The sequence below is a fragment of the Saccostrea cucullata genome, unplaced genomic scaffold (genome assembly GCF_032062105.1).
Source record: "Saccostrea cucullata isolate Sc308-1 unplaced genomic scaffold, CSIRO_AGI_Scuc_v1 ctg3997, whole genome shotgun sequence".
Taxonomy (NCBI): Eukaryota; Metazoa; Mollusca; class Bivalvia; order Ostreida; family Ostreidae; genus Saccostrea; species Saccostrea cuccullata.
Genome location: NW_026937129.1, coordinates 7,180 through 34,990, shown reverse-complemented (window position 1 = coordinate 34,990; position 27,811 = coordinate 7,180). Strand labels below are relative to the sequence as shown.

The window sequence follows — 27,811 nt, the reverse complement described above, 5'->3', positions numbered from 1 at the left end:
ATGTAGAAGAGTGCGCACAGTATGGCGTAAGCTTTTCACATCAGTTAATAAAAACTAAGATCTCATGAAAAGTAAACATAACGAAATGCAAGTTGACGAAATATAATTGTAGTATGTGTAAATGTCATAAAGAGTTGACATTATGTAAAGGAAAGTTAACACGATGCAATAGTAGTGTGGGTTAATGTCATAAAGAGTTGACATAATGTAATGGAAGGTTGACACAATGCAATAGTAGTGTGGGTCAATGTCATAAAGAGTTGATATAATGTAATGGAAGGTTGACACAATGCAATAGTAGTGTTCTGCTATAAGGCAGTGACGGCGTTTCATAGAAAACTAAGAGGTCATTGCTTTTAAGTGTCAATTGTGCTCCTGTATCCAAAGTTATACATATACATTTATTTCTAAAACTATGCATACAACCTACATCACAAATCAACATGTTTCAATAGATGGAGCAAGTCAGTACAAATTGTACAAATTTGGAAATAAGACTGTCGTTATACGTTTATAAAAAATTATATATTTTGACGTTAATATAACATTTATCCTGCTCTCAGTGAAAACAAATATTCGTTTTTTTTCATCTTGTTAATTCATGTATTTGTTAAACATGTAAGTCTAGATCTTCGTAGTTTTGTTGTTCTTCTTCAATGTTCAGCTCATCGTAGTCACATCTGTAGTAAATACATGATTTTTTTAAAATAAAACTGTTGAAAATAAAGTAACTTTTATAATCAAGCATGAAACTGCAATGTGGCAACGCACTTTGAAAAAATTACGCACTTTGAAAAAAAAAATCAAAGTGCGTTGAATTTGGAGAAAATCAACGCACTTTGAAAATTTTTTTCAAAGTGCGTTAAGAGTGTTCATCAACATTTTATTACATAGGGGCATTTAACGCACTTTGAAAATTGATGTTATAAAACAAAAATTTTAGCCCTAGATCTTAGTAATTGAGAGAATCAATTTGTAATAATGATATCTTTTGAAAACTTTTTTAATTTTCATGCATTGATTAACCCTCATTGAGAACAAGGAGAAGACAGGTAGAAGGTCTCTACTCTCAGCCCAACTCTTTTTATCTTATACATTGTACATAGCTGTCGGTAGCAAATTGAAAGTGGATCCCCCTAAAGGTAAGACCCGATTTTCAATGCCTATATTATGTATATCTTTGCAAAACATGCATTTGTGTGCGTACCCCCCTCCCGTACCGATTCTTATGCTACACCCAAATATATGTATTTACATAACTGCTATGACGTTGTAAACTTAAGTTGACATAAATTACATGCAAATTGGAAAAATCCAAGTACAGTAAAACATATTGACCAAGCAATAATTTCTTTTTTCAAAGTGCGTTAATATGGTCGATATTAACGCACTTTGAAAATTTTTTTTATTTTTTTCAAAGTGCGTTGATTTGGTACCAAATTTAACGCACTTTGAAATTTTTTTTCAAACTGCGTATTTTTTAAAGTGCATTGTAACACTGCAACAACATATAAATGATACAGTCGTCTTTTTCTATTCAAATTATTTAATAGTGTTCATCTATTAAATAAAGATCCACCAAAATAAGTCGTAAATGATTTTTTTCTCACATTTCTTCCTTTATTCTGCGGATATCACTCACTGGATATTATTATGATATCAATGGATTTTGTGCGAAAGTGAAAGTAAAGTAAATTAAATTCTTGTATAAAACAGCATAAATATTTATAATGATGTATAAAACATGGAATAAAAGGAACCTCTTATAGTATGTTGAGAAATAATTTTTAATCTAACTCCTTGCGTGTCTTATAATCTCGCCAAGACTTGGGGATAATTAAGACAACAATGCGTTTGGATAATATCACATCCGACCACAAATGATATTAGATCCTATAAGTTACTCACATTTGTGATTCACTGTTTTCTTTTAATTTTCCTCCTTCGTTCAAACTGTCATCTTTCAACACTTCATTTTCGTAAGCACTTTGTCTATGAACTGCCAATGTGCATTCTGGTTCTTCATAAAACCCTCTGGAATGAGGAAAATTAATGCTAATATTGAACTGCTGTAGTGTTCAGCAGTTTTAAGATTAAGGATATCGCAGAATAACTTTCGATATCACTTATACTTACTGTGTGTTGTCTTCTGAATCTTTCTCATTTTTACACTCTGTACATAGTAAAGAATAATATTTAAATGACAAAGCTGCGTTTATCTCATTTATAAAAGATTAATAATATATAAAACCAAAGGAAAGAAACAAGAAGAAACGTGGCCAGGAAAAACTGTTAAAGAAAAGTAATATTAACGAACATTGAATTTTCAAATAAAGCACTGAAACATAAACTTTAACTTAATTTGCATTATTTTTTAATAAAAATTAAATTATATTTTATTGAAGACACAAGTACAAAAATTTAGAATGTTTGTTAAAATAATGGTATATATTAAACAAGTAAATGAATCATGAAATTTTAAAACTACCTGTCTTCTTTTTGTCAATTTTAGAATTATGTCTCATTGGCTCTTCGATATATCGTTTGCTTGTTTGTGATATACTGTAAATGTTGAATTGAAAAAAAATAAGATATTGTTAAAACTGTTGGATGTATAAACGAGTACACCAATATTTATAAACTGAAATTATTTCAATTGATAAAATTATTATCAGATTATATAGCAAACATAGTTACCATAAAAAAAATGCAATTACATTAAGAAAACGTTCATTAATATAATTAATATCTCTATATCTCTCTCTCTTCATGGATAATATCTTTGTCGCTGTTTGTAATCTTAATATTTTTATTCAGTAGCCATACGTTTCTTTGGCATGAAAATTTTGACTTATGTTTTTATTATTTATATCACCATGACATATACATATATATATCTATACTTTAATTACTTGTGGGAAAAAATACCTTTCGGAGGCCTTTGCTTGAGAAGGTACTGAAACAAAAAGTCACACAGTACAATATGATATTTTGGTTCAAGGGTCATCCATCAATTAAAGGGCATGTTTAAGATAATAAGAATACATTTAAAATCTTGTATTGCTTTTTTCTACATGTTCCTTCTGCTTTCATTAATTATAAAAAAAAATCTGAATTCATTATACACGTATTAAAATGATTCTTTTAGTCTCTATCTTTCAGTGCATGATAACCTGAAATAACTTTGTTTCCGTCCTCCGGCAGTTGAAATCGGTTGCTGCTTCTGAAGTGAAAACAAATGCACAGTTTCAACGTTTAAGTTTTATATAATAGTTCAAAATAGTATAAAGCAGTCAAAATAAATATATGATACTTTAGAGTTGCAGAAGATCCGTCATTTATCTAACATTGATAAGACAATAGTTATACGTACCTTTCAATCTTGATCACAACTCCTTAAAAATAATAATTAAAATTTGTAAAAATGAAGATTTGGATACAGCTTACCAGTATATTTTTACGTTTGCTTGATTTTCTTCTTTAAAGAAAATAGGCAAATTACCGGAGTGACTATAAATTAATTTATTAAGTAACTATCTAATGTATTTCAAAGCTATAATCTTAAAATAATCTTATGGCTATTCTTCAGTGTATATCTCTGCATTTAAAACTAAACATAAAAGACTAACCAAATATTGTCAATTCTCCTCTTCTGAAGATCACTATCACAAGAACAATTACTGTGATTAAAATTAAACACAGAAAGAAGGATAAAACGACTACAGGGGTAGTACTATCCGATTCAGATGGCTTTGTGTGTTGAGCTGTTTGATGAGCTGAAATCAAAGAGAGGAGATGTTTTATGTGTATGAAAGTTTGAAGTATTTGAATGAATAATAGTAATATTTTAAAATTTAGACCTTCTTTACCTCATGCAAAATTGTTTCTTTATTATTATGTACAGCTGTACCATAAGTGGGAAACTACTTTAACAGTTCTTAGATGAAATAGAAGAATAAAAAAAATCGTAACAAAAAAAATGCTCTTCTTTCGGCAAAATACAAAATTCTACTTAGACAAACTCCATCTATATTTGAATAAAACAATTTTTTTTTTAAATTCACCAAAATTTAAAAAATACATATTTACCATTTATCCGAATTGTAAGACTTGAAAAATTTAATCCTGATCCACAGGGACTGGAAGAGGAAGTAGAAACTTCACAGATAAAATGAAGAACCTTGTCGAACTCCGTTACATGATAGGTAATTCGACTGAACATTATCATCTCTCCGCTTTTATTTGTTGAAATCTTTATTTCGCCTTCTTGTGTGACAACCTTTGTCCAGTTAGCATTATCTGTCTTTTTAACGCACCATTTTATCATCTAAAAGATTAAAGGTGAGAAAGAAATAGGAAATTAAAAAAGCATATTCACATCTATAAATAAACCTTTTCTTAGCTAAAACCATAATCTCATTTGGTTTTGATTGATAATTCATGGGGGTTTGGAATTCATAAGGGGGTACAACCGATAATGAAAATGTAAAAAAAATATAATTAACTACCTATCTGTCAAAATCTTATTCTACTCCCCTTCAATTTATTTAGTGCAATCATTTACTCAACCCTTCAAAATCATTAGCCTTTAGTACGTCTATAAAGGCTGAAACATTACAAAACTTTCAAACTCTACCATCCATTTACTCTCATAGATACTTGATCAGAGAAAAAAATGACAGAAGTCAATCAGTTGGTTTGTTTGAGTGTTTTCAAAAAATCATTTACAAACCTCACTAAATTTTACTAGAGGGTGAACATTGAGAAAAGCTAGGTACACAACGCCCGAATTATCGAGTAAGAGTAAGACTTTTTAAGAGTTTGACAAGCTTATAAAAATATATCAATCGGTTTATTTCCTTGTTTTCATGAATGTAAATATAATGTTAATTGCTGTCTTATATACCCCGGTATAAATTTATTGGTTTCAGTGGTTATGCTTTAACAGGTTGCAGATTGAATAATCGCAAAGATGGCGCCTTTACGCGCCAATGTCACCAACATTATTTAAATTCCTCTCTGATGATTAAAAATGTTCTACAAGGGGAAAAAAATAAGAAATAAACAATCTAGATACTAAGCAGATATCGAAAACGGTGTGCATAAAGTTATACCGAAAAATGTTTTTGCATAACCTGTCATTAATAATGTGCACGTGGCCTCTGTTTTTACTTCTTAATCATTTCAATGTTGTCAATAGTGAACATCGGTTCTAGTGCACATTAACCAGGAAGCACATTTTCCCTTTTTCATTATATCCAACCACGCGATAAAAAACAATTCGGTATTTTATTGTTCACTTACAATATATATGTAAGTTGTCTTAAAATTTGAAAATTTCTCTGGAGGGACTTTAAACAAGAAACAAACACACAACATACAATAAATGGTAGTATACCTGTTCGTTAGACGCGAATGAGGAAGCACTACACGACAGATGAATTGTTCTACCAATTCCGTGAGTGTTGAAATATTGTTCGTCAATAGCCCCATTTTCGTCGTACATAAAGATAGGAGATACTTTCCACCGCACATCTGCTTTTCAAAATTAGATAGATAGTGAGAAAGTGAAGAACAATCATAAAGTAAATTTACAGATAAAACACTTTTCAGCAGACTCATAATTGTTCGTAAAATAATCACCTTCAATCAAAGTTTTTGTGTTTATGAATAACGTCGAATTTGCACTTCCTTTTCCACATTCACGTGTGTATTTGTCGTAGCCCGACTCACACATTATTTCTAGGTATGCATCACTTTTCATGATGTGGTAAAAGATCGTCGATTCCTGTACATTTATGCATCCATCTCTGCTGCTAGATACTACTGAGGTGATTGGAGGGTCTTGAAGGGATATTTCAGAAAATTTTTCAGAAATATTTTTGCACCACCTGATGTTCTTTTAAGAAAGTTAGAATTCCCTTTTTAAGTTTGAAAAATGTAATTTTAATCATTTTAAATTCAAAAGGTATCATTCATTTCATTTATTCATCAGATATGATTTACTTTTATACAATGTATATGGAATGCTTTTTGTAGATAAGTTACGGAAATGGTAAATTAGACTATAAAGTTTTTAAGTATTTCAAAAAGTACGATAAATGTGTAGGTATTTAAGGTAGAATTCTTTTCTGGTTTCTGACTAGATGAAATATTCAAAGTTTATTTGCTTATATGTCAAATATTTAGACGAAAGATATTTTAAAGACCATATTTATCTTTCCTCATCACGATTGTAAAACTTAAAAAGGAAATGGTAAACTGCCTTTTAAATTTAGCAGAGACTATACTTTTGACGGAATGTTGGCGTATGTAAATAACTTCTTTTCTGCCTCTCAAAATTTTAAAGAACAATGAATTTAATTATAATTTTTTTATAATGAAAGACTTGAAGAAATTTTCAAATGTAAGTTAAATTAATAATTAGAGATTAAAGTTTCAAAATATATCAAATAAATACGACTTTTCAAACAAACTAGAACTATGTTAGCTTTTAAAAGCTTCCAATCGAAGCACAGATTTGTGCCAAATATCCCTAAGAAAGGTGTTTTATCTCTCTTAGTAAACGATCAGAACTTTTTGTTTTTGTTTCAGTTTGTGTCTTTAACTTAACCATATGTAAAAATAAGAATTATTCAAATATAGGAAGTATATAAAAATAACTAATTTATCCTAAAAATTTAAGAAAAGTAGAGAAAATTTAGATTATCCAATATTATTTTAGTTAAATTATTCAGTTTTGGTAACATCATCTTATAGGCCCTATATAATGCATGTAGTATCCTTTTATGGAAAAAGAAAAACATTCAATCTTTTGAAATGCATGTAGGGATCACATGATTGGCTACAGTAATTTTTACTCTTAATGTAGAGGGAAAAAGTAATGTCTTGACTTGACCTAGCCTCTAATATAAAACGGTCAAACTTAATCTCACTTATATCAACACTTAGTGATATCTGTGAAAAATTCATTAATTTTTAAATACAAGAAATAAGAGAAGAATCCTACCTTAATAAAATCCACGTAAATAAGTGTAAAAAATGGTATCATTAAAAACAAACAGAAATAAGTTCTAAGTTTTCATTTAGTGTATGAAATGTCAAAATGAAACACATGGTACAAAGTCGTTGATAACTCATTATATGCTTTAATATTGAAATTTTATTACGTGTACTTCGAAAAACAAAGTTTATTTTCTAATGTTCCACTCCATTTATGGAACTCACAAAATGTAATGAAAAGGTAAACATTGCAAACAGTGATCGATCATTTAAAAATCTACAAACAATTTATAATTCTGTGAACAGGGTATAAAACAGGGATGAATAGAAATCAACAGGTATATGAGATGCCTAAGGGAAGTAATCACCTTTTTTTTTTGAAGAAACCCCCCGAGCTCACTAAGTATTGAATATATACGAGATCATTCCAAAAGTTTGTAGAATTTTGTCATAACTTTTATATCTGACGTCATATTATAACCAAATTTACTACGGATATTTTAACAAACAATTCATATAATTTGAGCAAATAAAATTGGAAAATACCTTGATAATTATCAAAATTATCAAAGATTTAAGACAGCAAAAATTGGGTCATGGATCAGTGTCAAAGTTGAGCTATATACTAATAATACACTTTATAATATCTAGAGTCATACCTCTTAAAAATGGCGCTTAAACGAAATAAAATTGAAATGTTTAAATTTAGTATTGTTCTATTACTTCAGATGCTAAAATTTAATGCAAAACATCGCTTCTATTAAAAGATAATTTCTAAAGGCAGATAGAGTAGACTTCATGAAAAAAAGCAAAATAAAAAAACCGATAACTTTGAAGGACGTCTTGGAGCAGCAAGTAGCGATAAAATTTTGTTTTGCATTCTGAAAACCTTTAAATCAAACTCAGACAATGCTTAATGAACCAGGAAATAGATACAAAAAGTAAAAAATAGATATAAACTATTTGTTTATAATAGGAATGACTATTTTTTGAGTGTTAGAGACTTTGAATCGGACCACGAACGGTCTGTAACGAAACAAATAACTGTGAAAAAAGTCTTGTCGAAGAGTTAGTAACGTTATGAAACACGATGTGCGATTCATTTTTGCGGAACTTGTATAAACAAGAGTTATGTGTAGATAAAAAATTTGAAAACATTGATAATACAACTTAAGGTACTCAAATGATTGTTAGCGAACTAATTGTCAAGGGCTACTATGGATAAGATTTTATGAATTGGGAAGAAGCTACAAACCGCGTATGAAATGAAAAGGCAGAATAATTTTGAGAAACTTTCTCGACGTTGTTTTTGACGTCACAGAGTTGTTAACCGTGCTCCCTGGTGACGAAACATGTTGCTTTTAAAACTATCTAACATGAATTCCATTTAATTAAATGGAATGAAACTTTACACACTGACAAAATAAATGTTTTTACAGAAGAAAATGTGTTGATCTAAGATCTGAAGATGTGTAAGAATAATATGATGACGGAGGACATTGTCTACGTATTTTTTGAATGACCCTCGTAGATGGAACATATCTAGATAAATTCTATATTTAGAAAAAAATTAGACCTAGGATTTGGTATTAAAAAATCATATTACATCAACAAGAGCACTGTAAGACCAAATAATTGACGAAATGATGACTTTCAATACAATTCGTTGACACCCCTACATCAACTTATTTGACAGACGTCTCTTTTCGACTAATGATTACACCCAGACCATAACTCTGAGTTTCCAATGAGTGCTGAATACTAAAATACCTTAAACAGATGATAAAAAGATGATAAGGAAATATCACTCTATAAATAACGATGGTTGATAATATGAAAAGCTGATCGTCACCTCCTTTGTGACACAATGTAGTCATTAGTTGATCGTTATCGATTAGAGTTAGTAAAACTTCCAAATAATTTTTATTTATTTATTTACTTGGGGGGGGGGGGGGGGGGTACAATTTGCACTATCCCGGAAATTCTTCTTTAAAAAAGTTAATAACCTCATTTATAAAATAAAACAAACGTTTAACATACTTGGCTAGGAAGACCGTTTATGCTTTCAACTTCTCCGATGCATTTAAGCTGTACCACATCTCCTGGTTTTTCCCCGCTGCTTTTAATAATAGTTAAGGCCTGAATTTTCTTCGGAGATTGACCTATATAATTATTAAAAAATAATACGAGATAAATGTTAATTTTGAAAATTGATTTCTGGTTATATATTCCTAACAGAAACTATCGTTCTAGCAACATACTTTTTAATTTGGCCAGGTAATATGTATATTTGAAAAAGTTAGATTATTAATTAACTTCTATTTAATGATTTTACTTAGGTGTAACATTCTTGATTAGACATATTTTGTAGTTTTGTTATATTTAAATGGTCGATGATGCAAGCGTCTTCTTTTGCTGAATTAAATGGAGATTGTGCTATTTCTTTTTGCATATTATGTATCCACTTTTTTATTTCATCATGTCTTTATTGAAAAATCTCACCTTTGGTCGATACGATACTTTTCTCTAGACTTTTGAACATCTCACTCCCGTTGGACACTCTACATCGGAAGATGGAGTAAAGGTTTGGGTCAATTGAACATCTGCTAAGAGTTAAAGACGCAAAAATCTGTATCCTGCATGCAATATACTCTTCAGGATCAGGATAACATCTATCAGACGTGATAAGATAAATTTCAAAGTTCTGATCCGTTTTGAGGATGTAGGATCCTGTGACGTTAGTCTTTGCAACTTCTTTCCAGTCTTCTCTAGTGTTGTTTTGTCGGATTTCCAGAATCATTTCAGGAATTATGTTATCTTCATTGATATAATCATCAAAGTCGCAGGAGAGAATAACATTATTTTCCCCGATTGTAGTTGACAAGCTGGCAAACAAACTCCAGTGCCCTGTATGCATACTAAAAACTTCAAGAAAAAGTTCCAACTGAAACTTTTTTTTTCTAACAATGCATGAAATCTTAAATTGAAAAAAAAAGTTGACATACCTTGACAAAATGGACAAATCAAGAAAAACAAGATCACCTCATACATGTACATAGCTGAATCAAGGAAGTGAAATAAATCGCTATGTCCTTGAACTGCACTGTTGATAAAAAAATATCTTTGTAAATGATTTAAAGGGTTTTTAAGATTTAAAGAAGGGCGGCACTGGTAGTTCTAAGTATGGAAGATATGCTTCTGAAGCCGGCTCTTTGGATCATCATACATAGATGTACTACAAATTTAGCGAAAACCGTTTAAGGTTTTCAAACACATCAGATAATTCTATAAGTATATTTTTATTAACTGGGAATCATGTAAATGATTAACACATTCAGTGCATTTGACTAGCTCTTTGATACGAGTCATGAAGATAGATCATATAATTAGTTAAGTTTGAGCTTAAAAATGTTTTAGAATAAATTGTCTTTTATAGTTATGATTAGTTGTTGATAAATTAACTTTTCTGACAACTATTTCAGATGATTTGAAGGTAATTAATTAAGGTCTTAAAAATTGAGCATGTTGCCTACCTGGTCAATTTATAAAGTTTACATACATTTTTAACCACCAGGTTGTTAGCTAGCCTGTTATTCAATTATTGATAGATATTTATTTCACAATGCTAGCATCTGCAATCTGATTATACAGCATGTGTTTGTTTATTCTTTGCAGTCATCTACCAAAAGTTTTGCGAAGTTATATGCTCAATATATTGATGACTTTCACTACACATGACCATACGGTCTTATTTGACGGGGAAATTTCGGACGAGAATTGTTTTTAACTTTCCCTATCCTCAGCCACAGACCTACTTTATGAAATTTAGTGAGACTTTCACAGTATCTTAGTTACATCCGTAGTTCCATTTTGTTCTTCTCTTTTACAATTTGATCCGATACATATTTTGGGTTTCCCATATTAAAACATGAACACTGTCATTCTTTCTAGGATGTTTAAAGGTACTCATCTCTATCTGCAAGTCCTCCTATACCACTAAATAAAATTTAATAATAATTTCACATATTTTTTACATTATGCTAATTTGCACTTCCTATTTTACTTTTTGATTCGAAACTTATTTTGAATCTCTAAGAACAAAGCACGGACGTCGTCATCATAATCATAAGAGAGGCAGGGGTATCATTGAGTAAGCTCAGTGCTCACAGGCCTTCAATCTAGTTTTACTATATTTATCTAAAAATCTCAACTGGTAAAAAAATTAACATGTTGGCATTTGATATTGTTAAATCTTAGTCTTTTTTCTCTTTAATTCAATTAAAAAGCAATTATATTTGACACATAAAAAGCGTACAAAAGAGATTTTATCTAATATATATACAGAAGCCATCTAAGTTGTGAAAATATGCAAATTTAATTTACTTTTTCAAGGAGGAATTTATTTTTATAAGCTTTAATCATAAAAACAAACCTAACTTTGTGAACACTGAATAATTTGTAACCAGCTCAGTAGGATACTAGTACTGAAAAACTTCCTTATTACAGAATATCCTTTATATCTCAATTTACATGTATTTAATAAGTGGCATTCAAAGTTTGACTCTCTCTCTCTCTCTTTCTCTCTCTCTCTAAACTGCAAAAAACAAGTATCTTTCAATTAGAATAAGATACCACGTTTAAGACATATTTAAGTTAGTGAACTATTTTACTTAGTAGGTAAAAACTATTTAAACTACCTTTTCTTGAGTTTTGTGTGCGTGACCATTTTAAATGGAATATAAAACATAGATAACTGTAATCCAATATTACGTGCTTCATCATTTTTTTGTCACCAGTACATGTAGATTATGAATATCTGGAGGTTTGCAACCAAACATGCTTTCGTCGGAGTAATATTATTATTTATTACATGAACAGTAATCACCCCTTAAATGTATGTCAGTTCGTTTAGGGAAGTTATCTACCTAGAGCTTGTCTTGTAAACTACATCCCTTGATGCATCATTCCGATTTAAATCAAATGAATTTATATTAACTTTAGAATGGGTCTGCTCTATTCATATCTGGAAAAATAGGAAGATTGGCAACGATGATATGTCATCTACAATGTATTTAGTTCAAACATCACCCATAGTTACGAAAATCTAGACCTACCCAAAACATTAATCCTTGGTTAATAATCTAAAAAATATGGAATAAATCATCTCCTTTATCAAGTTTATGGTGTACATTCCAACCATGTAAGGCATCAAAGGGCTTAAATTAAAATCTATTGAGATGTTCCTCTTCGACAAACCTTACACTTAGAAACTTAAGATCGGAAGCAGCATCTTAACAAGACTAGTTGTAAATATCCCATGATTTTATCATCCAGGTAGTTTTTTCATAACAGAGATATAAGTTACCTGCAATTAGTCGACGCCCTGTCCAATAAATTTGAAAATTGTATACACACCTGTAAAGAGTATGTCATATCTCAATCATCATAAATAGTGATTATATGTCGGGTCACAAAAAGAACTTTGGACAGATTAGATAATATGTAGGATGTTACATGTAACATTTATAAGGGACATAAACCATCAAAAGTACAATAAATGTTGAAAGATATTGAAATAGTGAAAAATTTGCAAAATTATCATAAAATACTTTGGACCTTTACATGAACATCCGACTTTAATGCTTCTCGATTAGTTAAAGAGTGTGACCCCATTGGACAGCAATGTATCATTACTTTCTTAATTTATACCCTTTTCCTTGAGGTTTAAGGCTTACGTATTAATATCAGACCCCAAGTCCACCTCATTTAAACAACTTCAATATTCGACTTGACTGACGTGAAATACTTGCACTCTTCGTCTTAACTGATTTCAAACATTCAGACTACAAATCGACAATAACCGTGTGTCTCAATCTATCTTATTCCTGTTGGGCTTAACTAAACAATAATGTTTTATGTATATTATTTATCTGTAGCCTGTTTATACATTTTCTTTGTCTAATTTTTCATCTGGTGAAGCTTTATACAGAATATAGAAAGAATTAATTCCTTCCTTCCTGACTTCATATTAACTTTTATCCACTGAATTGTTTTGATATTCCTTACAAAATTTGTATTTATGGAAAGTTCAAATTGAGTTAAGGGAATGAAAAATATATTTTTTTAATGCGCTTAGATTACATGTATGTCTTTAACAGGAGTGTAATAACAATGCTAATATAAAAAATTTCTCCGTCAGACCCTGGTAAAATATATTTTTTCTACGGTTGTGCTACCTGCTAATTCCATTGCTTTTAATTAACACATGAACACTTACCTAAATAGTAAAACGTATGATCTATAGTTTGCTTTTTGGAAAGAAAATTTAATGCTGACACAATTTATGTTTTGAAATTCATCGAGTACATTAAGCGGTATACTTATGGCCTTAATACAGAATCTTTTTTTTTTTTTTTAAATAATCCCTCGAATTGTTAACGAGAGATGCATATTCCATATAAACTTCGTCTATCTAATGTTTATAGATTCGGGAAAATGAACTTGCACATTTACAATTTTTTAATCAGACACGAACATCGAATCCGAGAATGACACTCAGCACATTCTTTTTTTCTTCACCTTATCAGGGTGAGGGTTAAAAGGAGATGACACATCTAGGTTAGCAATAACAAACTTTTGATAGATGAAGAAAAAAAAAGGAGAAAAAAATATTCATTTATTTTTATTGAACGTGACACAAAATGACAATTTTAAAACATATTATTGTTATATTTAATAGTGAAAACACAAAGGAAATGTAAAAAAGAGGAATATACTTATAATTTTCATAATACTGTATAAATAGGGTACCCTTCTTTTCGACCTCAGTACATTTATTCAGAAATACTCTACACATGTTTAGAAAATGAGTTCTTCTGAATCTGTTCTTGAGAAGTTCAAGACTGACGAGGTAATTGTGTCCTCAGGAAAAGGAAGATCCTCTTTGAAAGCTTTACTGAATATCTCAGCCAGATCTTTTCTGTTGATGATCATTAATCCTTTATGGATTCTACAATAAAATATAAACTTTTTAACACTGATGTTATTTGTATAACTTCCTGTTAAAAATATTATAGTTCATTGATACTCTGATCAAAGAGATAACTCTTAATGACATACTAGTATATATCTTTTATTCTTTTATAGATTATCCAAGTTGAAGTGTCTTTTTTGTCTAATTTCGCCTCGCAAGCTCTGCTATAACTGTTTGTATTTTACTTAAAGAATATACATTTTATTTGGAAAATCATAGATTATGGAACGCCGTCTCTGCCTTATCTGGAGAACTTTAATTATATGATGGTATTTTGTCATTATATGATGGTATTTTGTCATTATATAATGGTATTTTGTCATTATATGATGGTATTTTGTCATTATATGATGGTATTTTATCATTATATGATGGTACTTTGTCATTATATGATGGTATTTTGTCATTATATGATGGTATTTTGTCATTATATGCTGGTACTTTGTCATTATATGTTACTACTTTTCATTATATGCTACTACTTTGTCATTACATGTTACTACTTTTCATTATTTGCTACTACTTTATCATTATATGCTACTATTTTTCATTATATGCTACTACTTTGTCATTATATGCTACTACTTTTCATTATATGCTTTACTCATTATATGCTACTACTTTTCATTATATGCTTCTGCTTTTCATTATATGGTGATACTTCAACATTATGGGTCCGCAGATGATCGATAGATTTGTAGAAGAGAGAATAAATGTTAAATAATACATAAAGAAAATATGTAAACGTTTTTATGCATACAAATTATATAGTATGTAAATGAGGTTTTCCTTTTTTTTTAAAAAAAATATATATACTTCATTTTGTTGTTTTTAATCGAGATTTTACGAAAACATCGTTGTCCGTTTTTGGTTTTAACATTTATTACAGAGTACTAAATTTACCGCTTTTTGGCAGGTGATTATCATACTGCTGATTCAGTAATAAATATGCATGTCTCCTAAAGTTTTTATGCATTAATGAATTCATCTAAACCTAGAAAATGTTATGGAAAATTTGAATAAATTCTGTGCAACAATAAAAGGAAAACCCTAAAAATCCGAAATCCGGGACTGTCGGGAGTCTGGAAGACTAGATTTACCGCTTGCCCTTAAATTTGCCACTGGTGTTTGAACTTCTCTCGGTTTTGCATTTGACCATTTCTCTTACACGAATTCGATCGCCAATAGTAGTAATTCCAGAACTGCTCAATTGCTCATCGCTCAAGCTTAAAATATTTTCAACGTCTCTTCTCTCTTCTACAAATCTATCGATGACCTGCGGACCCATCATTAGTTCTTTGAGGATGCTTTTCAATGTGATCGCGTTTTCACAATTTTGCGCCATTTTTTTCCCTTAAACAAGTGTAGTACTTAACGGTATCCCGATCCCGATGTTATACCTACTGAATAATGGCAAAGTACCAGCATATAATGTTAAAGTAGTAGCATATAATGACAAAGTAGTAGCATATAATGAAAAGTAGTAGCATATAATGAAAAGTAGTAGCATATAATGAAAAGTAGTAGCATATAATGTAACACAATTGACGTTATGAAAATTATTATCATTTAATTATTACATAACTATAAACATATTTAACTTATATTCTCTATCAGGTGAAGGTTCTTATATTGTCTTCTATTTATTAATGTGTTTACTATGTATAGATATTTGTTTGTTGTTTAAAATTCGGACGTGTGTAAACAGGGCATAATACTCCCTGTACGTCCAGTGTTTATGGGTGAGGATTATTCCACCTGTTATGTTACCCTCACGACTTTGGCATAAAGTGATCGTTGAACCACCCTTCGGTCGCAATATTACTTCTGATGGTCATTCATCTATTGCAATATTACACCTGACGGTCATTGATCTACCGCTACTATGGCCATAAAATGTCAATAGTACTGACTGATCAAATGAGTGGACAATGGCTGAGGAAAAGTTAAAGACTATATAGCTCTAAAATTGGACTCTCTCTACACACAACGCTCTACTATACGACAAGGAACAACACTGACGACATACCTTCCCTGTACTGGTGATACTAGTGACAAGTTAATACTAGAACTGAAATTATTTTAGTATTCATTTTTTCTAACAGTGAGCTTATTAAGACTGTCAAATTCTACACACAAGTATATATTTATATATTCGGACTGGCTGATTGTTTTACTTGAACTTTTTTGTTTACTTACGTACTTCATTAAAAACTTATATAAACCCCATTGCACGTTGTTGTGTTATAATAATGAAAAGTAGTAACATATAATGACAAAGTAGTAGCATATAATGACAAAGTAGTAGCATATAATGAAAAGTAGTAGCATATAATGACAAAATACCATCATATAATGACAAAGTAACAGTATATAATGACAAAATACCATCATATAATGACAAAATACCATTATACAATGACAAAATACCATCATATAATGACATAGTACTAGTATATAATGAAAGTTCTCCACATAAGGCAGTGACGGCGTTCCATAATAAATGTTCAAGCTATATATTATGCGAGTGAGCAGAGGTTTATGAACCTTAGGAACATCATTTTTTTCACTTACTTTCTGATTCTTACTCTACTATGCTTTGATCCTCCCAACAAACGTAGCAATCTAAAGGTCAATTCTTTGGCAGGATTTTCTGCTTCAAAGAGTTCCTGCTTTATGGAGACCGGGAGGCCCATCTATAAGGCGAATAGACCCGCCTCGTCCAAAGTAAAGCATTTACAGAGGGCGTTTATACTGGAAGGGTTCAAAACGGAAAATGTAACTAAAATATAAAAGGAATTACAATTTATGAGATTGTATATTAGCATGAAATTTTAACAAAATAAGATAAGTAAAACAAAAATGAAAAGGAAAGTGGGTATACGTTTGAAATATATAACGCTTTGAATTTTTCTCTTATAAATATTTCATAATCATTTTAAAGTAATATTCCGAAATAGTTTTTGTTTTAGCGAACGAAAGATCTGAAAATTGAATCAGATAAAAAAGGATATTTATCAACTTTATCTTCAGCACAACTTTATTTATTTTCGTGGGAATTCGATTAAAAGACAGTTTTCTACAAATGGACTTCATTAAAATGTTATGTAAAATCTTGGAAACAAAAAACTTCCATCGTCTTATAGTGTTAGGTATTTAAGTACGCTTATCAATTAAGACCAATTTATTTTATTTGAATGTCTGATTTTAGTTGAACCTTTCTTTATCTTCTACAATTCCTTGTTTAAAAACATTGCGAATGACACAAATATTCAAGAAAAATACTTCTTAAGCAAAAGACTTACCGGTACTTTCAGTATTTTCACTTGCAGCCAAATTTTTGAATTTCTCTTTCTTCTTTCTTCGCCTCTTCGGAAAACTCTGAAAAAAATGTAACAAGTCATCAGAACATGATAATTCGTTACTGTAAAACATATGCATTTAACACATTGCAAATTTACTGATTACTGTAAACTCGTATTTTCGCGAAATAAAAACTTGAGCTTTAATTCTAAGATTTTATTTTATTTCTTTTTAACTGCATTTCATGGATGAACAATTTGTAAGATTAAATTCATTGAAGCTAATTATAAACTAATACTCTGAAATTCAACATCTTGTGAAAGACATGGTTCCATGGATGGATTTATACCAAGTAAAAATAATAATATAACCAAATAAATATTCTATCATAATGTATTTAAACAGGCAAATAGTTGTTTGGCTGTATGCTAAGCCACTTATACGTATTTATGTGATAAATAATTTCTCCTTAATTTGGACCCATTTTAATTGTTGGATGTATAATAATTTTAGATATACGAACTCTTATATTTTGTAGTATTTAATGAGTATTCGAGCTTTAATACATCTATTTTATCTTTCAAATCTACGTTCGCAGAGTAAAAGATAGCGAAAATGATTGATGGCGATGGGGTAAGGACAGAAGCATAAACCACCAGAAATTTTGAAGGTACGATCTGGTGCCTCTGAGGAGCAAAAATCATCCTCTGCTACCAAGTTGCAGCCACCGAACCCTTCCTATTAATCAACTAGATTTAACATTTTCGAACTGCCAGTCTAGCAAAAAAACCTAACTCTTGCTTTAAAACAATTACGGGTAATTAAAAAATACTATATGCGGATTTAGAGAGTCCCTTAATGGGTCAAAAGTTAAAATAAATATATAACTATGTATGAGGCGCTAGGATTGTCCCAGAAAAAAAGCGAACATTTTGAATATTTCAAAAATTTTTCAACCAAAACCAATACTTTTGGCATGTACAGCTGTACATGTAGTTGGAAAATGATTTTTTTAACAAAATGATAAAAGACTGTGGTATCATATGCATATAAAGGCAACATTTAAATGGTGTTAAATGTCGGTGGTCAACGCACATTTTTTTATTTTGAAAAAAGCATGTAAACGGAATTTCCTTAATTATTAATTTATATGGAAATATGTCACAAAATTTACCTCATTTCTAAAATTATTATGAAACACGTACATGGAGACAACATCTGATGTAATTGTGTATAAAAAATTCACTAATGACAAATTTCCGACAATGTATTTCATCATGTCCCACAGTACTTTAAACTAGAGGTTGTCAAAATTGTTACGATAATATGGAGCATCAAATTATCAAGCATCACTGTTTTGAACGGGATATGACTCCCATCCATTTGAAAAAGAGATTTTAGCTATGGAAAAACCTAACTTTCGGGAAAGGTTTATCCCGAGTTGAAATGTTTCAGGTTGACTTGATTGGTTATCCGATAGACGAGAATGGACCAATAAAATGAAGACAAACTGAAGAAAACAGAAGCTGGACGTCATAAACGTACCTGAAAGCAATGCGATCAGTAATTAATATTAATAATCGGGATTAGCAAAAAATCTATTTCAAGAATTAATTCTGTATATCTTTTGGTGATGAAATTGTTATATTAGTAGTAATTAAGAGTAGTTTATAAGCAAAGAGAGTCTTAACTTCATTTTAATTTTTTAAAAATATGCAAAATAAAAAATACATGTTTAACTATTGTTTCATTTAGGAGCGTTAAAAACCCAAAATGTCATTACTCATCGAAAACTTTGAACATATCTGTAGTACAAATATGTATACTTTCATTTAGATTTATCAGTATCATATAGTAAGAGATGACATGATTGTTTAAAGCTATTTTGGTAATCCATCCTCACTATCTCAAGCAGCTGCTCATCTTTTACATCTTCTGGCTTAGAGATGGCAAAACTTGTACTATTAGGTGCCTGGAGTGGAAAATAGTTATTTTTTAGTACACATATGTTTTAAATCATAACCCCACCCTCCAAATAAAAACACTATATATATATATATATATATATATATATATACACACACTATTAAATCACACCTTCCCCTGTCTCCTTATGTTCAAGAGCTGTGTAGCATATACGTATTGGTCTTTGTCACCAAATGTATTCTTAGATGTTAATGGCGTGAAACCTCCGTCAAATACTGTCACTGTGTTTGTGCATAAAAAGAAATAATGACTGATTCATTTGATTTTTAATTTTTTAATTTTTTTTTCTGAATTTGTTTTGATATGTATAGTACAACTCTGTGTAAACTGACCTACCCTTTCACAACAAACACAGATTACTGATAGAACAACTGTAAATACAGATTCTTAAACATTTTAAAATTCATCGAATTTTTTTTACCTACGTTTAAAACGTTATGGTAAGGATATCGGATGGTCTGCAGACGGGCCGTCATGATTTACAATTTGTGCAGAACAAATATGAGAAAATTTTTTTGCGTGGAGATTTTACGAATTAATCTGGACTGTTGTTGCTGATCTCTCCTTTTCTGTGTCGCTCGGAACTCCATTGGGAATGATGATTCGTCTTCTTACAGTTTTACCTCTAAAATTGCTGCATTTGCAATAATTTTTCTGCGACCGATATCCACAAACAGCGTTTATCGTTCGACTTTTCAGCGCATACGCATTAAAACGTAATAAAAAAGTCCCGTTCAGGGAAAAAACTCACCTTATTGAAATGCGAAATTGAAGTTAATAATGGTAAACTTAAAAAAAGTGTATATCTTCTTTACCTCCTGTAAATTATTCTGTAAATATGTATCACCATTCTGATATTGACTGAAAGGTTCTTAGCTTAAATTGAAGAAAACAAAATTTCTTTGTATAAAAATTCTTTCGGCAAACTACACTGATTTTTAGACAAACTGTATATTTAATTGAACGAGCACATTTTCATTATATTTTTCAAAACAAAAATAAAAATTACATCTTTACCATTTATCCGAATTGTAAGACTTGAAAATTTTAATCCAAATCCACAGGAGCTGTTATAGAATTTAGAAACCTCACAGGTAAAATGGAGAACCTTGTCGAACTCCGTTACATGATAGGTTATTCTACTGAACATTATAATCTCTCCACCACTTTCATTTGTTAAAAGCTTTATTTCATCTTCTTGGGTTACAACTTTCATCCAGTTAGCATTATTTCTCTTTTTAATGCACCAGTCTATCTTCTGAAAAGAAATAAAAATGGAAAAGACATCCAAATTCATAAATAAACCTTTGTTTAGTCTAAAAGTATAATCTGAGTTGGTTTTCATTGATAATTAATCGAATAATGAAATTAATATGGGGCTTCAACCAATAATGAAATTAAAAATCTCTTTAACTACCCTTGTATCCGTCACAATTTTAATTTCCCCCGTATAAAAATCTTTAGTGCAATTACATTTTTTACTCAGCTATTGGCGGCGGAAATATATAAATATATATATATAATATAATAGCTAACAACTTATTTTTATAAACATATATATAAATACAAAACAAACAACCTTTGAAAATCAACAGACTCGTTTGCAAAATCAACAGACTCCAATGCAAAACCAACGATCACTAATGCATTAAAACCAACAATCATCCACTGAATTGACGCTAGATGGCGTGCAAAAAAAAAAAAAAATCTAGACATTACCTGAATTAAAGCTAGATGGTGCGCAAGTTTATCTACGTCATCATTATTTGTGTACTTTCATAGGAACGTAAATCCCATGAAATTGTCTATCAGCATTTGTCAATTTGGCAAACCTTGAAATGTATTATAAAATATATTACTGGTATCGAAATCATTTATCGGAATATATAAAGGGGATCCAATACTATATAAAGTTTACCCATTTTGTTCTCAGACTGATCCTGTGCAAATATTTAAGGGAATGACTTGTATGATTTAAAGTATAACGAACAGAAATTAGGACAAGATGTATGTGTTCCCATCTTTTTTCTTTCTTAAAAATAGTGATGGGATGTTGGGAAACTATGAACTCCGTTCCATGATAGATTCTACTGTTTTCTCTCCAGAAATTAGGAAAATCAGGGGGCCTCGGGGCCCAAAGCCTCGGGTTCGGGGTGGATGGAGACTCTGGCTGAAATTGACTTTGAGCATTTTTTATGGTCATTTAGAGTACATAATTTTACAGCGTGAAACCATTTTCTGTGTCAGTCAAAATGTCTTTGTGACAGGGTCTACAACGCAAAGATACCACCTTACCTTGTACAGGCGTTCAATTAAGTCTCACCCTTCTAGACGTATAATGTAAGTTTCTTTTACGATTTCAACTATTTAATTGCACATAAACCATTTACCATTTGGATCTGGTGCAAACTAGTCTATGCATGAATTTATCATTTATCAGACATAAGCATTTTCAGAATTTAATTTTACAGTTCTGTATTATATAATTCATACAAATATACAGGCGCAGATGCAGTATTTTTTCCTTAAGGGGGGGGGGTCCATCATAGTAAAACATCTAGCCCTGGAGTTTCTTGACATACACAAATAAAACAAAACAAATAAACAAACAAACAAACAAACATCTTTCACAAAAGTGAAAAAAAATACCGTATTTTGGGGAGGGGTTGTGTGGGATTAATTTTCAAAGCTTTATACACAGGAACCTAGTACATTTCATAACCACTTACCATATTCGTGTATTGGATGAGGGGTCACCGTTTCTCTAAGAGGCGTCCAACGTCACTTAAAGTAAACATTGTTAAGTATATGCATTTAAAAACTCTGCAAAATCCAGGGGGGGGGGGGGGTCCGGATCCCCAACGACCCCCCCTTTCATGTTTAAATGCGTAATTATATGACAATAGTTTGATAACATTATTTTTTAGTTATTTTCTAACATGTAGGAACCATATCAGTGCGACATGATACTTCCTAAATTAACTAATTCTAAAAAAAAATTTGAAAGACGTCACTTTGTCGTATAAAGAAAATCAGAAATGGTACATGAGCAATGCAATGCATGAACACAATAAAATAGTTTCATATTATGAACTTTTTATGAGTGTAAGAGGCGTTTTTGTATTCCAAAAGGGATAACGAGATATCCAGGGAAATTTTCTCTTGGGGAAAAATACCAAAATCTACTACTGTTTTCTTGTATTACATTTACAGCCGTTTGTAGATGTCTTGCTGCCTCTGTGTGAATTTCGAGAGTCCAACATGATGCTATCATCCGAGGTAAGCCAAATCGATTCTAATAGACAATTTTGCAGGATTTACGTTCCTATGAAAGTACACAAATATTAATGAGGTAGGAAAATTTAATTTGGGTTATGTCTGTTTTTTGTACGCCATCTAGCGTCAGTTCATTGAATAATCGTTGGTTTTGCATTCAATATTTGGTGATCGTTGGATTTGTTAGCCCTTAGTATATTGACAAAGGCTGAGGCATTCTAATGCTATCAAACTCTGCCGTTCATTTAGTCTCAAAGATGCTTAATTGGAGAAAAATCATTAAAGTTTATCGGTTGGTTCAATTTGATCCGAGTGACTGTTTGCAAGAAACCATTAACAAACCCCGACTAAATTTCACTGGGTGTAAAAAATTATTGAAAATTGGGGATACAAGGCCCACGTCCTCCAGTGAAAGTAAAACTGCTGAATCTGACAAGCTTACAAAGTAAAATATAGCAACCTCTTCCTTTCATTTTCTTTTAGATTGTTATGTTTATTGTTGCCTATAATATGTAAATATATCGGTTTCAGTGGTTTCTAGCATATAGGTTGCAGTTAAGATAATCGCATTTGGAAATATCTAAAGTTAAAAATGGTGCTTTTAAGCGCCACCGTCACCAACATTATTCAAATTCCTCTCTGCCTATAGAAAATATTCTACAAGAGAAAAAATTAAAATAAACTGTCTAAAAACTAAGTGAATATAAAAAAAATGTGTGTCTAGATACCTCTAGTGCATAAAGTGATACCGAAATTTATGTTTGCATAACTAATAAATTAATTAATAATGTGATTGTGTTCTCTGCTCCTACTTAAGCTCCTAAACCCGACATTTCAATGTTGCTATTTGTGAGCTCTGGCATTAAAATTAGTGCAGAGTAATGAGGAAGCATTTATTTTCATAATTTTTTGGCCAAGCAATAAAACCATATTTTTTACTATGTTACCTTTCAATATATATATAATTGTGTTTCCGAAACTATAAAAAAAATCTCGTGAGGGACATTTTACAGTAGCCAAATAAACAATTCACGATATATTACCGGTTCGTTAGATGTGAATGCGGAAGCACTACAAGACAAATGAATTGTCCTACCAATTCCGTAAGTGTTGAAATTCTGATCGACAGCAACACCATTTTTGTCGTACATCAAGATAGGAGATACTTTCCATTGCCCGTCTGCTTTATAAGATAAATGATAATTAGACAGTGAACAACAACAAAAAAAAAATCAAATAAATTGAAAATTAAAACTTGTTCAACTGAACCATGATTGTTTGTAAAATAATCACCTTCTGTCGAATTTTTTGTGTTTATAAATAATGTCGAATTTGCACTTCCTTTTCCACATTCACTTGACAATGTGTATTCGTCATATCCCGATTCACACATTATTTCTAGGTATGCATCACTTTGCATGATATGGTAATTGATCTCCGACTGCTGTACATTTATGCATCCATCTTTGCTGTTAGATACTACTGCGGTGATTGGAGGGTCTTGTAGAGATATTTCAGTGAATTTTCCCGCAATATTCTTGCACCACCTTATGTTCTTTTAAAAAAAGATAAAAATCACGTTCAAATTAAATAAAATGCGATTTAAATCGTAATAACATCGCATGTGAATAATATTGAGATACACGTAATGTATATAATTAAGGGGTTATTCAAGCAATACAAATCAGCAGACAAACAAACAAAATTGAGAGGTGTGACCAGGTACTATGGAGGCGTGAGAATCCCCTGGAGACAGGATAGATAGCCATGTATTAATTAATATGATCGGGAAATAATAGAAAAAAACTAGAAAATTATTTCAGTTTTAATCAGATATTCTACCCTTTCTACAACATTTGAAGGTTTTCGCCTTGAACATATCAGTTTTATACTAATACATCTGTATGAATTTCGAGGATTAAGGGTACATGTACTTATAAAATTGCTCAGGGTTAATTGGGTTTTTTTAAGACAGCTTGAAATAACATAAAATTAACAATTATGGGAATTTTATATTGTACCCCAGACTGTAAAGTGTTTTTAAAGTATAATCATAATGTGTTAGCATTGAATAAAATCGACATAAAAATGCAAATAGCGATAAGACCTTACAGATATCAGTTCTGAATCAGTTTATTAAATTTCAAAACGAAATACTGAGTAAATAGTCATTTGACACTCATTAACCATTACAATGCATTTTATTTCTTATTACATGTACTTCGACATAAGATATTTTAGTTTCTAATGCACTGCTCTTTTATTGAACATTAAGAGAAAAACTACCAAATATAATGAAAATGGTTTTCACTGCAACAGCAATCGAAATAAATTATAAGAATAGGTATATCAATAGCAATTCCAGAGGAGATTTGAGATGCCTAAGAGAAGTAAGCATCCTTTTTCAACAGGAAAAACTCATTTCGAGAGTACTGAATATTGATCATAGAGAGGGAATATTCCCTAAAATTAATTTAAAAAAGAACTAAGAACTGGTGCGAAAAAAAATCAACAATGGCAGGTTACTGTAAGACTGAATAGTTAACGAAATGATGACCTTCAATCAAATTTGCTTACATATTTGTTACATCTACTTATTTTTCAGTATTTTGTCTTGGATAATACCGTATATCAGTTTTTTTCCGCGTCATGTTTTTTCCGCGAATCAGAACCTAAATCAGTATATTAAATTTACGCAAATCAAATTTTCACTATTTCAAAGTCCCGGTGATTATATTATTTACAATTGTTTAAGCCTATAAAGGAATTGGATGTAAAATGTAAAGTCATTAAGCTTGAATTACTTCATACACGGGTGAGAAATAGAAATAGATCGATCGTCCTTCACCTCGTCAGTTTCGGAAGACCCGCTCGGCTGATTACACACCTGTGTTGCGTACTATCTCTCAAATCCACAGATATTATTTTTTAGATTTAAACAATCATAGATCATTTACTGTTCAAAACTGACTAGCAGCTCAGGTATAATTAGTTTAATAGCTTCTCGAAAGGAACGTGGTCCATATAATTAGGTAGCTTGTCAATTAGTAAACAAACAATAGCCTTGGGCTTATACCTATTACCTGTATCTTGCGCTTGTCCTCTGATCCCGCTATTTCTACTCTCTACGATATAAGTATTAGGAAATAATTCTACTACAAGAAGACAACTTTGTATTAAATTTACGCTGTTTTATTTTCCGCGATTCAGAACTCGTCGCGAACAAAGCGGAAATTGGATAACCGCGGAAAAATCCTGATATACGGTAGATCATACTAAGACCATGCTCCTGAGATCTGAATGACTGCATGGGTACCTAAAACCATTTACAGGTCAAAAGGATTGATTGATTGAATATTGTTTAACATTCCTCTCAAGAATGTTTCACTCATATAGAGACGCCACCACTAGTCGGTGGAAAACTACAAAATTTGTTTTATACTCGGCCCTTAGGGCCATTGGGCAGTGAAGGATCGTTTTCGTGCCAGCATCTATTGCGAGAAGAAGGAAGGGATTTATATGTTTATAGTCACTACAACTTTCAAATATGAATGATGTAAGAGGTATATGATGGTCAAACAATAAGACAGTGGTAAGCAATCGTAAATTAAACACAGAAAGGGATATAAATAAATGTCTAAAAAAATAATTCAAGACATGTCTCAATATCTTTAAAGAATATCTATATTTTGTTGATGGAATCTATTGAAATTTTGCCTTTGCATATCTTTTTATGGTTGATATAAGACTTTATTTTTTTGTTAGGGAGGATGGATTTATATTTTTCTATTTGCTCTAATGCCGAAATTCTTTTTAAATATCATTTTTTTTTCGAAAAAGAATGACACGTTTAACTTACTTGGCTTGGTAGACCATTTATGCTTTCAACTTCTCCTATGCATTTAAGTTGCACGATATCTCCTGGTCTTTCCCCGCTGCTTTTAACAACAGTCAAGTCCTTAATTTTCTGTGGTGATTGCCCTAAATCATCACAAATTTTGATTCGGGATAAATGTTGTTCTTTTAAATGATATTCATTCTTATAAACTTATTATTGAATGACTTTTGTAATATATAATTTTTTTTAAGTAAACAGGAAATATGTAACTGCAAATTTAAAGTATTTTTTTTTATTTCCAATTATTTTTTTAAGTTTTACATACTTGATTAGACATACTAGTAATTCTCTTGGAAATTAATTTATGTTAGACAGTACCAAATATCGGTATGTTTTATTGAATTAACTACAGATTGCAATATTTATTACATAGTACACGGTATGAAATAAATGCTGAAAACTTCATACAAATCATTTCATTTTACACTCATAAAATCTCACCTTTGGTGGACACAATATTTTTCTCTGGACTTTTAAATAGCTTACTTCCGTAGAAAAATATACATCGGAAGATGGGGTAGAAGTCTGGGTCAATAGAACATCTGCTCAGTGTGAAAGACACATTTATCTCTATGGTACATGATATATTCTGGAGACTCCAATCAAACCTCTCACAACTAGACGAACGGATGAAATAAATTTCCAATTTTTGATCAGTTTCGAGGAGGTAAGATCCCGTGTTGTTAGTATATGCAACTTCTTTCCAGTCTTCTCTGGTGTTGTTCTGTCGGATTTGCATGATCATTTCAGGGTTAATGCCATAATTTTTTGTAAATTTATCGTAGTAGCAGGATAGGCTAACGTTATTTTCCCCGATTGAAGTTGAAGGACTTGTAGACAAGTTCCAATACCCTGTATGCATAATATATAATAGATTTCGAGTAAATGCTCAAAATTGAACACTTTTTTCTGAAAATTCGTGAAATCGTCAAGGACAAAAATGTTAACATACCTTTACAAAATGTACAGAGCAAGGAAAGCAAAATCACCACAAACATAGCTTAATCAAGGTACCGTAGTAAAATATTTTGCAATGATCTTGAATTGAAACAGGTGTGAAATGTTGACAAAAATATCTTTGTAAATGTTTTAAGAGGTTTTCACTTGAGATTTAAAGTTGTTCTAATGCCTCTTAAGCCTGACTCTTTTGGATTTCAGCACAAACAAGTGTACTACAAATTTAACGAATACAATTTAAGGCTTTCAAACACATCAATTAATTTTACTTGCTTATTTTATGAACGGGAAATTCTGTAAGCGTTTCTACTCATTCATTGTCATTGATTAGCTCTTTAATATAAGTCATGAAGATA

The 27,811-nt window shown here is 30.9% G+C and overlaps 2 protein-coding genes and 1 long non-coding RNA gene across 6 annotated transcripts; all 3 read right to left on the bottom strand.

Moving 5' to 3' along the window:
* Positions 1-370: 370 nt before the first annotated feature.
* Positions 371-10,101, bottom strand: LOC134247412 (uncharacterized). 3 transcript variants are annotated; one of them, XM_062729787.1, is made up of 14 exons: positions 10,008-10,101; positions 9,505-9,909; positions 9,043-9,164; positions 5,644-5,899; positions 5,399-5,538; positions 4,090-4,327; positions 3,630-3,776; positions 3,374-3,395; positions 3,174-3,223; positions 2,929-2,956; positions 2,489-2,562; positions 2,137-2,173; positions 1,909-2,034; positions 371-680 (listed from the first exon to the last, which is right to left on the bottom strand). In XM_062729787.1, exons 1-14 carry the CDS (start codon positions 10,057-10,059, stop codon positions 611-613), a joined length of 1,767 nt encoding a protein of 588 aa, XP_062585771.1. In that variant the 5' UTR covers positions 10,060-10,101; the 3' UTR covers positions 371-610. The 3 variants fall into 3 exon arrangements, with proteins under 3 accessions (XP_062585771.1, XP_062585768.1, XP_062585770.1); XM_062729784.1 differs by having other exon boundaries at positions 9,505-9,927; positions 10,008-10,100; XM_062729786.1 differs by having other exon boundaries at positions 5,399-5,535; positions 9,505-9,927; positions 10,008-10,099.
* Positions 10,102-13,968: 3,867 nt separating this feature from the next.
* LOC134247411 (uncharacterized) lies at positions 13,969-19,175 on the bottom strand. Of its 2 annotated transcripts, XR_009987830.1 has the most exons (4): positions 19,165-19,175; positions 17,341-18,883; positions 16,610-16,817; positions 13,969-14,011 (listed from the first exon to the last, which is right to left on the bottom strand). It is a non-coding gene; the product is annotated as an uncharacterized LOC134247411 (long non-coding RNA). The 2 variants fall into 2 exon arrangements; XR_009987829.1 differs by lacking the exon at positions 19,165-19,175 and having other exon boundaries at positions 17,341-19,155.
* Positions 19,176-19,429: 254 nt separating this feature from the next.
* LOC134247408 (uncharacterized) lies at positions 19,430-27,572 on the bottom strand. Its single transcript, XM_062729781.1, has 7 exons — positions 27,451-27,572; positions 26,940-27,350; positions 26,460-26,581; positions 23,894-24,155; positions 23,644-23,783; positions 20,342-20,582; positions 19,430-19,545 (listed from the first exon to the last, which is right to left on the bottom strand). The coding sequence occupies exons 1-7, from the start codon at positions 27,494-27,496 to the stop codon at positions 19,430-19,432; spliced, it is 1,338 nt and encodes a 445-aa protein (XP_062585765.1). The 5' UTR covers positions 27,497-27,572.
* Positions 27,573-27,811: the final 239 nt, after the last annotated feature.

Bases quoted from the DNA above. Each gene is read 5' to 3' on its own strand.
- LOC134247412 (XM_062729784.1), bottom strand. From the start codon at position 10,059: ATGTACATGTATGAGGTGATCTTGTTTTTCTTGATTTGTCCATTTTGT. The intron at 9,165-9,504 runs GTGAGATTTTTC...ATAATTATATAG, and splicing joins AAGTATCGTATCGACCAAAG to GTCAATCTCCGAAGAAAATT. The intron at 3,777-4,089 runs GTAAATATGTAT...CTTTGATTTCAG, and splicing joins TCTTACAATTCGGATAAATG to CTCATCAAACAGCTCAACAC.
- LOC134247408 (XM_062729781.1), bottom strand. From the start codon at position 27,496: ATGTTTGTGGTGATTTTGCTTTCCTTGCTCTGTACATTTTGTAAAG. The intron at 26,582-26,939 runs GTGAGATTTTAT...GTGATGATTTAG, and splicing joins AAATATTGTGTCCACCAAAG to GGCAATCACCACAGAAAATT. The intron at 23,784-23,893 runs GTGATTATTTTA...TATCTTATAAAG, and splicing joins CACAAAAAATTCGACAGAAG to CAGACGGGCAATGGAAAGTA.